The sequence below is a fragment of the Zonotrichia leucophrys genome, chromosome 1, assembly GCF_028769735.1.
Source record: "Zonotrichia leucophrys gambelii isolate GWCS_2022_RI chromosome 1, RI_Zleu_2.0, whole genome shotgun sequence".
In the NCBI taxonomy this organism is placed as follows: domain Eukaryota; kingdom Metazoa; phylum Chordata; class Aves; order Passeriformes; family Passerellidae; genus Zonotrichia; species Zonotrichia leucophrys.
Genome location: NC_088169.1, coordinates 112466350 through 112480728, shown reverse-complemented (window position 1 = coordinate 112480728; position 14379 = coordinate 112466350). Strand labels below are relative to the sequence as shown.

General features: G+C 41.7%; 1 protein-coding gene across 4 annotated transcripts in view; it reads right to left on the bottom strand.

Annotated features, from left to right (window-relative positions):
- Window positions 1-11872: 11872 nt before the first annotated feature.
- DCAF6 (DDB1 and CUL4 associated factor 6) overlaps window positions 11873-14379 on the bottom strand; it is a 74090-nt gene continuing 71583 nt past the window's right edge. For all 4 annotated transcript variants that reach the window (XM_064727782.1, XM_064727791.1, XM_064727799.1 and 1 more), the window contains 2 exons: window positions 13781-13886; window positions 11873-12317 (listed from right to left, as the gene is read on the bottom strand). In XM_064727782.1, the coding sequence (XP_064583852.1) occupies window positions 12253-12317; window positions 13781-13886 (171 nt within the window). In that variant the 3' untranslated portion in view covers window positions 11873-12252. The remainder of the gene's footprint in view (window positions 12318-13780; window positions 13887-14379) is intronic.

Here is a 14379-nt window from a genome sequence, read left to right as displayed (position 1 = left end):
GAAGAAGGTAATCTATATTATTAAATATTCTTCAGGTCTACTTTCCTGTGGTTTATGAGCTCTGGCTAGCTTCACTCATCTGGAGAGAAATAAGACAAGTAAGTCTCCAGAAAATAATATTAGGGTTTACAACAAGCCACACAAGGGATAGCATTTTGAAACCAACAATTATAGAACTTTTATGTTAAAATATTTCTGTAAATCGTAAGTAAAGTCCATTGGGATTTTTTAAGAATGAAAATATTTTTCCTGGAGAAAACATTTGTGACTGAAAGGGCTGTGTGTTGCCTCTGGGGACCCATTTTACTGAAAGCAAAGATGGGGAGTGACCAGTTGGCTAAGAATCATTGAACAGGCTTAGAAAATCCTGCTCTTGATGCAGCTGATTTTGGCAGTAGCTTGAAAAGTCTTGGTGTGTTCTGGTACCTTTTCTTACTGGCCAGCCATGACCACAGCATTTCCATTTCCCAATTTTTTGGCAGCATCTGTAAAACTCTTGATATCTGAGAGTGCAGTTGCTGAAAGCTTGAATCAAATGCTGCAGGCACTGAAGAGTCTCCCAAGAGCACCATGTATAAAATGCAAAGTCATTATGTGTACATTTCTATAAACCAAATGGGTGCTTCATCTTGCTTTTCTCCCTGGTGTTCATCTGCATCCTTCAGTACATAATTATCATTTTTGACTGTGCATTTCCTTACCTATCAGGGTGTACCAGCTTTGGCTCTCACAATACATTTCATATTAGCTGTCCTCTATGTTTGATACATTGTTTTAGGAATGCAATTATTTTTTGCTGATATCTCCACCACTTTGATTAATAAAATAAAGCCACTACAACAGGAGGTAATTTATGAAACACTAAATAAGAAGCTCTCTCTCCCCTCAAGAGCTAAGACAAGAACAAAATGAGTAATCAGGGGTGATAATTGCATTGTCTCATTCCATTTTCTTTGAAACCTTATTACAGCTGTCCCAAGAACACGTGCATTATGCAATCCAAGTAATGAAAGAGCAGTTCTAAAAGCTAATTATCTATATAAAAATCTAGAGTTGATCCTTTACTCCTTGGAAATGGGAAGGTAATTGCATTGGTGTGCCAATTCATGATCATCACCACTGGGTATCACATCCAGCCTCAGAGTACCAACTTCTCCCTTTCATAAGGTGTTGGAAGAAAAAAAAAAACCTATTCAAATATTGCAGTGAGACCATTCCAGCACAGATGTGATTTTCATTCATCATGGGTCTGTATCTGAGAGAAAAATGCATGCAAGATCCAGTGGCTAAAAACTGAAGAGAAATCTTGTGGCCTGGAGCAGGAGGATTATCCTGGCACCTTCAAGCTTTAAAATCCTTTGAGCCACTACCCACGTTAGGAAAACACTAACATCTCTTCAAGCATTCCTTCCAAGCCACAGGAAACTAGAATGAGAAGAGGAAACAAATCACAAGTGGTTGCATACTTGTAATTTTTTGGTGCTCCACTGCCCACATTTCATGGCATGGAAGTTACCTCAGATGGCAGCAGTGGGGTTGCTCCAGAGGCTCTGATCAAAGAGCAGACCTGGAAACTCTCCTCACTCAGCAAGCCTTGGCTTTGCAGCTACTGCAGAGACAGCAGAACAAAGTGAGAAGAAACATTGCTCACCATGGGGATGAAGACACCGAAGATAAGGGCTGAAATGCTTCCCGACTGAAATGTAACGCTGTGAAAGAAAATGTATCAACTCTGCTTGGGAGTGGATGAAGAAAGTCCTAAGAAAGCAACATGAAACAGTATCTCAAATTATCCATTGTTATTTCCACAGGCTTTCTTGGGGGCTTTGTTGGTTTTTTCTTCAAGAACAAATCATTAGGAGACTACATTTGGACACCAACCTGCCACTTACTGCTGCTTCTGCTACTGCCATGGCCCCAAGCTGATGGTACAACAGCAAGAGGCCAGCAGCCAAAATGCATTAGGAACTCAGCTGACATCAACATCTCTGCTGAATGTCTTGTACCACACTAATGTCTTGGTGCAGATTGGCAGTACAGATATTTAACAGTGACTTTTCTGGACAGACAATAATTAACAGGCATGCAGTGCCATAAACATGCATTTTACAGCAGGAAGAAGCACCCAGGCTCATCTCATGAACAAGAGGAAAACAACCTTGAATTCAGCTATTGTAAATATCCTAGTAGAAAAAGGCCATAATTATTCATCTTTACAAATAAAAATATGACTGATAAGTATAATCCTCCCTTTGGATTAAAATCCAAGTTTGCTTAGTGCTGAGGTAGAAGAGTTTCAATAAATGTAGAAGTGTGTGAGAAAATGGTGTCTAGGAATTTATCTTCCTTGATGATAGATCATTATGTATATGCAAATCATTGTGCAGCAAATAGAAGTTAGAGATTATTAAAAATAAAAATAAACCTGCAGTTTCTCAGTGATTTAGTGAAATGCTACTCAGAGTATAAGGGCAAGTGATCCTTTTATGCAAGAGAGTAGCACATCTCTTACTAGGCCCAAGAGATGAACGAATCATACTCACCAAAATGACCAAAAATTGGGGATCCAAACTTGTTTTGATTAGGTGTGGGATTTCTATCCTGTGCCTTTAAAAGCTGGCAGCTTAGCAAAACCATCAAGCTGCATAATTTCCCACTGGTTAGAAAAATACTGCTGATGATCTCTCAAGTGGAACTGAGCAAAAAACCTTATCTCATGCAAACAGTGAGATGTGTATTTTTGGGGATTCTTTTTTTCCCCTCTGTGTTATATAATAAGAAATCAGGTGTGTTTACCATGGAAATACTGATTCTTCATTTCAACTGCTGGTTTTTAAATAGCTGCCTTCAATGTATATATTGATCTTAGGATTGAACATTGATCTGTTAAAAATGCTAGAATTTGATTACTACACACTCAATGCAGATTAATGAATCTGCAGATTCAGCTACACAAGATCCCTGTGCTCATCCCTCAAGCAAGGATGTTGAGAAATGAAAAAACCTGGCACGTTTATCCTGGACTTTTCAGGCTGTAGTGCACAAACAGATCAAAACCCACCATCCCTTACAGCTCAAACCCACAGCCTTTAACAGCAGTGCATCTCTCAGCTGGTAACTGCATTTTTTTGGCCACAACAAGACCATGTGTTGTTCACAACGGCAGAGCCCAAAGTGATGCACAGTGAATTAAATAGAGAACTAAGAAGCCTCCCTGTGCTGCTGCTATTATGGAATCATTTTTGTTCACTCACCTGGAGGAAGAGCTGCTTTTAACTCTTCCCTTCTCTGCCCTCTCCTCTGCTTTGTCCATCAGCAAAGGGACCTTGCTGGTTGTGCCATTTTGGAGCTGGAATTCTTAAAACCCCGGTTTGGAGATGAGGAATTTCAGGTAACACCTGGCAAATCCAGAGGACACTGCTGAAACAATTCCAGTGTTCATCCACCTACTGCATATGGAATATAAGGAAGAGGAGCCAACTCAAAGGTTTCTGAAGTTCATTATGTTTTTTTCCAAGTAAACAAAAAAAGTAATTTTCCCCTGAAGAGTAAATTATTTTTCTTCATAGTCTAAATTTTTCAGTAAGTGAATTGAATCCGATGGGTTTTTAATGTTCTTGTAAAGCCAGGAAAATGTATTAGAAATTGCTAACATTTATCATGTTCCTTGGTAGAATAGTTAGAGACTTTGGTTAAAAAGAAGCCCCACACAGATTGTCTCACTTGAATAAATACTATTAAGTAAATAGCTAGGGCTGCTAAACAAATTAAAAGGAAACAAAAGATAAATAAAATGATATTTCTGCAAGAAAAGAGTGTCCAAATTTAGCCCATGCAATTTTTGTCAGAAGAGAGAGGCTAAAATTATCTCCAGCTAAACCAGAGGTTCTCACATACTTGTCATTTAGGAACTCTTTCAGTGACATGCAGGCAAAGACTGGAACTGACAATTATCCCAACAGAAAAAAGAACAACAAAACGGAGGTTAGAGGACGCGTTATTTATTGTGCTCATCTGACAGCCCAAATGCAGTGAGATGAGGCAGAAGTGCCCAGGCACTGTTTACAGGAAGAATCATCTCTTGAAATAGATTTTCATTTCCCTTTGCTCTGTCATAATTAGAAATGTCAAATTTCTTTGGGGACGAAAAAGAATAAAAAGGCGTGGGAGAAGTTTTCGCTTCCTCTTCTTCCTTAGGAAATGAAAATATGAGTGAGAATTGAAATATCTGTCTGCAATAAACATAAAATAAATATGTTTTTGCTCAGCCTAAAACATATTTACATTTTTGGAAATGTGGAGTGCATTGCTCATAATCTAGTTAGTTCATCAAAAGTATATTCAGATATGAATTCTTTACCTTTGAATGATGATGAATCTGTTATCCAATGAACTTAGCCTAAGATCCCAGCAAATCAGGAAAAGTTTAGGAAATGCTGCATGTAGAAAGTAACAGGGTAGCTGAGAAGTGCAGGAAAAAGTGGCACACACAAGCTGTTCATAGATTTTGGATACCAAGGCATATCATGTTTCTGAAAACAATCTTGGAAAATTAATTTTATATAACAGCACATCTGTTATAGTCGACTTACCATTGCACACAGGATAAAGGAAGCACAATAAATGTGGTTCACAAAATCCCCCAACCCACAGCAGTAATTGTTAAAAATTAAGTTGACTTTTGCTGCACCTGTGGTGCTGGGTATTTTGGTTGGTTGGCTGGTTTGTTTGTTTTTCTCTTGATTTCTGCATTTAAATCCAGGAGATTCCGAGATCCTCAGGTCCTGTGCACTCCAGCTGGCTGACAAACCCTTACAAGAAATGTTCTTGTTCAAACATGGTCCTGTGCCATGTTGGAACAGCATGTTTCTTCTCTCCTTTCTTCATTTCATTTTGTTTTGTGAACTGAAGATTCTAAGGACATTCAGTTTTCAACACATTTCCGTAAGGAAAAACGCTGCCTGTGTTGTGAGAAGGGTGCAGTGGCTCCAACAACATAAATTCCAGCTCACAGCTGTGTTTGGATCCCAGTCCTTGGCTCTGGGCATGTGTCAGGCTGCCAAAAACTCAACTTCCCAGCAAAATGGGGAGCCCTCCCTGTCTCTGCTGGCTGCTCATGAGAAAGGGCCGTGGCTTCATCCAGTCCCTTGCTCAGGGCAATCCACGAGGCTTGGATTACATGGGAATCAGCTAGCTCTGCATGTTTCACAGCTCAGTGAGCAAATCTGAGAACAAATTGATGGTTTAAATTGAATTTTGCTTCTGATGTGCCAAATGGACCACCTGGGTAGATTCCTAAATCTGAATGTCTGGCTGTGGAGTACCACCCTCTGAGGCAGCTGAATCCCATCCATCTGGCACCCTCCAGCCCACAGTTTAGCCCAGAAGTTGCATTTTTCTGAAGTGCACCCCATCCTAGGGGGTTACCATGGCAACTGAGGGCCGACTGGCAGATGCCGATCCTGCTGCAGCTCCGCTTCTGTCAGAGACAGCTGAACCACTAAAGCTCCATTTTACGGTCTTTGTCGTAAGACCTAAGGTGGTTAAAGAGCTCAGGGCACACCTGCACAAACCCACCCCATTCAGAGCTGTTATTCCCCTGTCAGTGACAAGTAATTCCATTTCTTGCACCAGCCTGTTTGCTGTTTTGAGAAAGCCCATGAAGCACTCAGCTTTGCCATCACACAGCTCACCAAGCAGTGCAGCAGCAATGCCACTAATGGTTTACCATGAAAAACACGTGCTGCCTCTCCCCAAGAGGTTAATGTGAAGCTGCCAGTGTGGAGACACTTGTTAGAAACTGAGTCACTTCCTATTTTTAAGAGGCTGGTGGAAGGGGACTCACCTCAGAAATGTTAAGGCTCCAAACCCTGCTTTTATTGTTAGGCTGATAAGGGATGATAGGCAAATTGTTTTCTCATTCATGCCCAGTTTCTCAGTCTTTTGAAGAGGACTTTTGATGCTGTCTCTCTCTGTAAACTGGTTCTAACAGCATTTCAGAGCTAAGCTGTGTAGAAGCTAAATATGATCACCACTTACATCAGCACTGAGGTGACTGCCGAGCACTGTCAGAGGAGGATGGCAACATTTGACTCACAGCCGCATGTCCTGATGCTACAGCATCCCCTGTTTGCTCTCTGGCTGCCAGAAGCCTTGGTGATATGGCTCAAAACCTTGGTGAGCACAAATCTGGGGCTGTGTTGCCAGGCAGAAGAGATTCCCAGCCTCAATTTCCCATCTCCTCTTTCTTCAGGAATATATCCTGGTGGATGTCCCTTATTTTTCAATCTGTAGTTTCACTGAGATGTCAGCTGTCCTCTCATGGAAAGGAGAAGCCCATTTCTCTTCTGCATCACAGCAGAGTTTGTTATCCTGCATGGATCTGCAACTTGGAAACACTTTGTTAGAGCTGTGTGGCCACTGCCCAGCAACACAGGAGGTGACATCCCTCTGGCAGCTTTTAATGCAGGACACCCCCTGCCATATTGCAGGCACGTGGCATTGGAGCATTTCCCTGCAGCCCAGCTGCACCTCAGTCATCTCTGTAACATCCCTCTGCTTCTAGACTGTCTTTCAGTGAACCAAAGTATCATTGCTGCATTGAAAATTTTCACCCTTCTTTGTGTCTAACTCACCTTTTCATTTATCCTCACATTGTTTGCTTTCAGCTGCTTTCTCCTTCCCAGGGAATGAATATGCAGAGGGAAGTGGAGACCTTTCTTCTGCTCCTCCTGTCTGCTCTCTGCCTGTCCACTGACAGACCAAAACTGCATCTTGGGTTCACTCTCTTAAATATTTGAGTCACTTCTCCGAACTGCTTCATGGAATGCCAGCAAACAGAGGGGAAAGGCAGCATGAGAAGCAGGATGTCAGAAATTAAATCAGTTTCTCATTTCTGTATCTCTTGCCCAGCTCTCCTCTGTAAGAGTATGTAACAGTCCAAATTTAGAGCCTCCAGACTGCAATCAAATCCATTCAGCGCAGCGACGTGGCGTTCAAGTGCTGTGAATGAAGCTGAGTTTCTGAGCCATCACATGGATTTGCAGTGTGCTGGGGGAGTGTGTGACTGTCACCCTTGGTGGCACCCAGGGCCCAGAGCAGGCACAGCGTGGTTGGGAAGAGAGAGGGGCTGGGAATTGCTCCTGCCAGGGGGAGGGGTGCTGATGGAGAGGCTGACTGTAAATCTCAGGGTGTGCCAGTCTCCCTGCTCTTGGGCCAGAGAGAGAACCCCCAGCTTCAGTGTGCTCATTGCACAACCTTTACATGCAGTGGTAGCAGGTGCACGGTATAATTTTATCTAAAAAGAAAAAAAACACCTGAGAAAAATTGGAAAGAATTTTGAAGTAGGTCTTCTAATGTGCTTGTGCCTGGAAAGCTGCTGTAGTGCAACCAGCATCCAAGCCAAAAGGTTTTGTCACAGTGCCTAACACTATTTTTAAAGCTATGTTCATTTAAAGACTTAGAGAACTCTTCCTTGCTCTTTCTAATCCTGGGTAAAATAACCACAAATTATTTTAAAGCACAGTATTTCGAATTTGAATGCTCATGGAATTAAGTAGCAGTCCCAAACACTCTCCCATGAACAAAGTGCTGGATGAGCATCCTCAGAGCTGTCTGCTGACAACTATGGCAACATTAAGTCAGAAAGAATTGAACCCCTAACTCACCTTGCACAACTATGAATGGTCATCACTCTCTGAGAAACAGAAACTCCATCTTGCAACTTGGCCAGTGTCACACTCAACCCACCATTAAAAAGTACCTAGTGTTAATTATCATTCCTTTAGATGACTTAACTGTTACAGGTTTGTTTTAAAGGTATGTGGTTTCTAACAAAATTTCTTAAGAAGTGAGCTGAGGAAGGAGAAAATCTTGGAAACAGGGTCTGAGCATGGAGTCATGCTGCAGAGGGGAAGAAGAACTGCAGTGCTGTTTGTGAACAGCTGCAGATTCCCTGGGATTTGTTTTCCAATTAGTTACAAAGCTCATTAACAAACTCTATTTAGAGGGTTTTCTATTTAAGTGAGATTTTCCTAAAGTAGTAGCCATCAGTTCTTATTTGGATAGTGAATCTGTCAAATTCCATGGCCTATGCCAATGTACAGCCTGCAAAAAAAAAAGGGCAGCATGATAATATGGGTAGAATAATAATAAGGAAAAAAAGGAGCTTGCTTTGAAGAGTAGCATATCCCTATTTTTCCTGTCAAAACACCTTGCTGTGGGTTGTAGTAGTAGTTGTTTTTTTGAACTTCAGTTTGCTCTGCCAGTAAAGGGAAATTAATCTAGAGGGGAACATTGACAGAAAGTTCTTAAAAGGCACCGAGAAGGTGGATGGTGCCTTTTCATCAAAGAGAACAAAGCAAATGCAAATACTAAAAGGTACATTTAAACCTGTGGAAAATAAATCTCTATTACCTTAAATAACTCAGGCTCAGCAGTACAGAATGTCACTGAGAAGACAAACTGGATACTCACACGGATAAAGGTATTTGTGCACTTCATAATTCATGGAAAGAGCTTAAAATTGATTTCACCCCACATTTCAAAGACTAGTTCAATCTGTCCTTAGGCAGGCAGTGACCTCACAGACGCCTCCTGTGTCATTCCCTGTGCTTCAGCTGAGGCTTTTGGGGGTGGCCTCTTGTTGAGTGTGTGACTGGATCAGTAGGAATATGGGCTGGGATCCAACTGCTGCTAATTGCAGCTCATTTCTTCACAGTGCTGCCAGCTCTGCCCACGGAACAGGACTATTCCCAAGGATTGTGAGTGATGGCCTGAGCCTGGCTCAGTGGGATCTTTCCATAAAAAACTGGCTTTCCATAAAAGCGTGGCTCAGCTGTCCCAGGCACCCCCTCTCAGTGTATTCATGCCCTGCACATAACCACACACACTCAGTGGTTATTTTGTTGGTACAAGGCCAGTGAAACTCTTATTAAACATTTACTTTTGGAATTTCTTCCTCAAAAACATCGTCTGGGATATTCTCAAAGAGCTAAAGGTGAACACAGTAGCCTACTGTAACATTTATCTACTGCTGAGGTAAGAAAAATTCACAATCCAAGTGATGCAGGATGCCTTTAACAAACCTGTCCTGCCTCCATCAGGGGAGGCATCAAGAGCAGAACTCAGAGTGGTTTGTACAAGCTCAGCATCTTTGTCATTTAAAGGAGATTCTGTCCTACAGGGACCATCTGCCCAAGCTTCAGGACACCAAATTATTTACCAGGAATTGTAGCAACATATCAGAGAAGTTGCTTTTGATCTTTGCAATGGTGTTAAGAATAACCTTCCTAGAAGTGACACCTGAACCCTTGCTCTTCCCAGCACACAAGCAATGAAAGTGCTGAAGTGGATGTGCAATCCTCACAGCAGGAGAGGGTGCTCCCTGTATCCTTATCAGCATGCTGCCCATCAAATCTGGGCTGTTATTAGGAATAAACGTTTTGGAAATGTCCAAGAGCAGCAGGAACGGGACACTAGAGGGAGCTCCAGCAGCACCACCCACCTCCAGCCTGAAACCAAACCCCGAGCAGAAATTTCCTTCTCCAGTTGCGAGGCTTTGGGATGGCTTATTGCTTTGATTAACTTCTCTGCACATTTGGATAACATTTTCCAATATTCTTTTGCAGCTGCAAACTCTGGAATTGCCAGCATTCCCCATTTCTGCCAACAGCTCCTATTATTGTACAGTTCTAGGAACTCAGATTTAGCCCATTACATAAATGTTAATTAAAAAAACGCCAACCCAAACACTATAGATATCTTTGTTTCAGAAAAACTGCCTGAAAAGCTTCAATGAAATTTGAAAAACCCTCCACATATTACATTTTTTCCCTTATTGAGATGAAATCCTCCTTTTAATCAGTAAGCCTGCAGCTGTGCATCAGGAATTAAAGCTAATATTTAGCCTTTGAATAAATAAGAGACATTTTGGGAATAATGTTCCTACTGGGGAACTGTGGGGAAAAAAAGACAAGATTATTGCTGTTGGTATGCTCTTTGCTGGCAATTGCTATAGCTAAAGCAAAAGTGGCAGAAGCAGCTTTTTTATTTTTAGAAAGATATCCACAGTGATTTATTAAACCTCTCTGGGGAAGACAAAAGCTACCCTCTCCATATATTTACTTGAGGAAGAATTTATTTTCAAGGCAGAAAACTATTAATTTCTAAATAAGAAGAGTCAGGCTTCTGTAGAAACCCCAGGGCTAATTTTGGAACAAATTATCTCAAAAATCAACTACAGAGAACCCAACTGCATCAAACAGTGTGTTACTCTATTTCATTCACAAAATTGCTCAGGAACCCCAGCAGTAAAGCAGAGAATCCTTTTTTATCTACATACTAAACACCTTAGATATTTCCTGTATAGCTCTTTTAAATCTAATGAGAGCAGAACCTCTGTTATAAAAATTCAAGCTTAATTTACACGTGATAGAAAACCACTGCTCAGTGCAGTGCTATGAGCAGCAAGGTTTGAATAGTGCTAAACCCCTGTGTTCCTCCCTTTCCAAACAGATACACCACAAATTCATAACACATTCTTTCATTTCTTACTGATCTAAACATGATTAAAATGTTATCTCATGAGAAAAAAACCTACAGTTATGCTCCCTTCTCCCACAGAAGGGCCACTTACTCCACCAGAAAAGACAGATATCCATATTAGCTGTTCCTCCCACTCCATTTCCTTAACAAACAAGCACCTTACCTTGACATTTTCTCCTCTCTCCTGCTGATGTCAGGTAAACATCAAACACTGAGCAGATCTCCATCCTCTCTCTGTGGCACTGACCTCCTCAGGATGTGATGCTTCCTGGGTTTCGCAGCACTCCAGTGTTTGAGGTGTCCATTCTTCTCACATCCTCTGCCTCAAAAAACCTCTTTCCCCAACAGTTATTTTCTCCTTTGCCAGATTCTCTTCATTGCATCACTTTCAATGATTTCTTAACTGCTCCTTTAAAACAAACAAGGAAACCACCCAGCCACCCTTATCCATCTCCTCACACTTTTTCTCTCCCCTTATGTTATTTTTCCTTTGCCCAAGGGAATGTCTTCACTGTTACTGCCAGCTGAGTTCCATATAATTCCCACTTCTCCTCCCTCACAAATTTCTCTTTATCTCTTCAGTTGTTTTGGTTTTCCCTTTATGTCCCTTCAGCCTGCCTGCACTGTGAATCAGGACATCAGAATGTTGTGCTAATGTTCTTTTTTATTTCGTGTGGGGAATTCCTTTTGTTGATGTCAGCAAAGTTTGTGCAGCTCGTGTGATGAATGTGTATTTGAATGGCAGCAGGGTAATGAAGCCTCCAGTACCCTCATCCCCCTGATTTAGAATTCTTCCCAGCATTCTGTATTCCCCAATGGAGCCTCTCAGCATCTGCCATCCTTGGCAAGAACTGCCATTGAGCAAACAGCTCTTTCCTTCCTTCACTTTCTCTTCCCCATTGCCATCCAGAAATCTGTGCAGGAAGGTAAAGCCCATAAAACAGACTGAACAGCCTTCCCAAATAATTGCTCCTAGGAAACAATGCACAGGAATTTTTAAATACACGTTCCCTAAATCCAGTGGAAATGAAGATGTACCTGCTGCTGTTGCAAAGGCAGACTCACAGATCTATCAGTGAAATACAACAATTTCACAGCATCACAGACCCAAGCACAGAGAGATAATTTTTGCCTACATAAGTGTGGGAAATGCAAGAATCAAGAGATACAGGATCTTAAAAGTCCCCAGTGCTCACTGCAAGAAATAATTGTGCTTGTCACTTCACAAACACTGTAAGAAAGAATGCAAATACTGCAAAGGCAGCAATGGGGTTGTTGTTGCAAGGTGATAAACCAATTGCTGCTCAAAGAAAAACCAGAAAACTACTTAAAACAACCAAATCTTTTAATTAGAAAGCAACAAACATGCAAACAGCAGGTATAGAAATTTATTTGAACCAACGTTTTTACTATAATGAAAGTTACTTTAAAACATTGATCCAAGCTCTCACATTTGCTGTTTAAGGAAAATATTGCACTTGGCATCTTCTAGCACCCCTCATACATGGCAAAACATTTTAAAAACATTTTTGTTTATTTTAACTTGCACACTCTCCCCAAGTCATGCACACAGTCATTCAAAAAAACAAAAGGTTAGGTTATCCAAAAGCAATACCTCAGAATTGCACTAAAGCTCTGTAAGGAAAAATATAATTAATGTCTTATACAAATTTCATTGACTTCCAGGTGCTCACACACAAGTGTTGGTTACTCTTCATCTTCATTTTCATTCTCCTGGCCAGATCCTTCTGATCTGTCACCTTCCAATCGGTCTGCAAAACACAGATTTAGTAAAAAGAAATTGCAAAATTTTCTTTTTCTGGTAAATATTTATTACCTGTTGTCTCCCTAGACTATTACACAATGGGATATGTCTGCGGGTTTTAGGGTAGAAGAAAGTCTGTGTGCACTTACAGCAGAGAGTGGGTAGAAATGTTACCACAAGAAAGAAGAAAAGGAGAAATGCCCTTAAGGATTTCCAGGCATGAAAGCAAAATCTGTGTACAAAAGGAAAAACCTTGTAGCTGCTGACTGGCTGTCAGCACAGAAAAGATGAATGCAAGTATAACACTAAAATGAGATGGTGACTACAAAGGACAGAAATGCTGTGCTGGGGAGCTGAAACTACAACAGCTACAGTTAGAAATGTGGATAGTCCAGAAACTGGGGGATCACTGCCTGTCACTACAATACATCAGAAAAAGTCCCTTTGGATGTAAATATTTAGAGAAAGGCAAATACAGAAATGTGTGAGGGAACATGACTGGCTCAAGAGCAATCACTCAAGCAACATGCAGTCAGGTTTAGAAACTCTCCACCCAGCCATAACAGATTTTTGCTGAAATTGTTGTAGCTGAAGTGTTGGGCAGTTCTTTTAGCATTTCACTCAGAAGAGATAATGACAACTTAAGGAAACACAGGGGCATGGAGGTGCAGCACTGGGCTGGACACATGGCACCCTCCTGGCTCCCAAGGCTCACAGAGCAGCCAGAGGTGAGAGGAGCAGCAGCTGCCACCAGGCACAGCTTCCTTCACACCTCACCCCTGCCAGCCACTGCTCTGCTCAGCCAGAGTCCCCAAATTCACTACTTCCCATCACTTTCACCTTCATCTACAGGTCTCTTGGGTTTTTACCCCATATGCCATGCCAGCCTTCCTACACAGTGTGTGATGTCTCTCCACTGTCCTCCATCTTCAGGGTCAACCCACTGCACTCAGCTTCTCCAGCACCAACATCCAGTTCCCAGTGATGATTCTTCCATGCAACCCTCTTATCTCCAGTTTCAGCCCCATGGGAACTGGAGGGACATCCTGCAGCCCTGGGAACAGCTGCCACAGCCTCAGCAATGCCTCCCACACTCCTGAATCTTCACACCTTCCTTCGCCCCTAGACAACTCCCACAGTCACAGCCAGTTTGTCTTACAGTTCATTCCACTCCTCCCCAATAGTTTTCCCATCATACTCACTGGAAAGATCACTCCTGAAGAGAGGATTTTTCAACATCTAAAAATAAATTTTGCTCTTTTTTTGAGATGAAAAAAAACCAGCTGTAAAAATGTTGCAAGTCTCACAGCAAAGAAGCAATTCCTAAGTATTAAGAGAACCTTGAACAACCCTTGAATCTCCTCACCAACTCCAAGTACAGTCACAGGAACCAAAGGTCTTGATGGTTTCCCAGCCAAGCTGCTCTTTCACAGAGCAGTGCTGTGGACAAGCTTTTCAGAGGTCTCTCACCTGCTCTTATGTGATTCAACGAAGCCAGCATTCGGAGCATGAAGGAAGCTGGAACAGTGATGGTGTTTCTGGTCTCCTCCAGCATTAATTCATTACGAGTTATAACCTGCAGGCAGGGAAGGGAGAAGATCAGCATCATAAATAAACACAGAATTATACTGCATTGATAGGGGCTTGTAGATACGAAGTTTTTGTGCAAAAGCTATTTTACAGAATCCAAAATTACCATAAGGGAGCAATATTTTAATAATTGCTATTGAATGCTGTTGTCTGGGGTAAGAAAAATCAGCCAGTGGACTCTGCCTGCAGGTGTCCAATTCTCTGTCTAAAGAATATTCCAGTGAGATCATGGTTCCATTGTCCACATGCATGGCAGATACTGAGATGAGTGACTAAGAAAAACTCTGGAAATCTTTCACGAAGTAAAGCAGATTGATGAGAGAAAGAGCTGTTTCCAAATGGCAACTGTTGTAGAGAACAAAGTTCTAGCACCAGTGCTGGCCAAGAATGTGGGAAGGAAAAGAGATGAGGTTACCCTCAACTCCTACCTTCATGCTGCTTGAAACTTTTGGAGAAAATCCAAGGAACACAAGCCATTT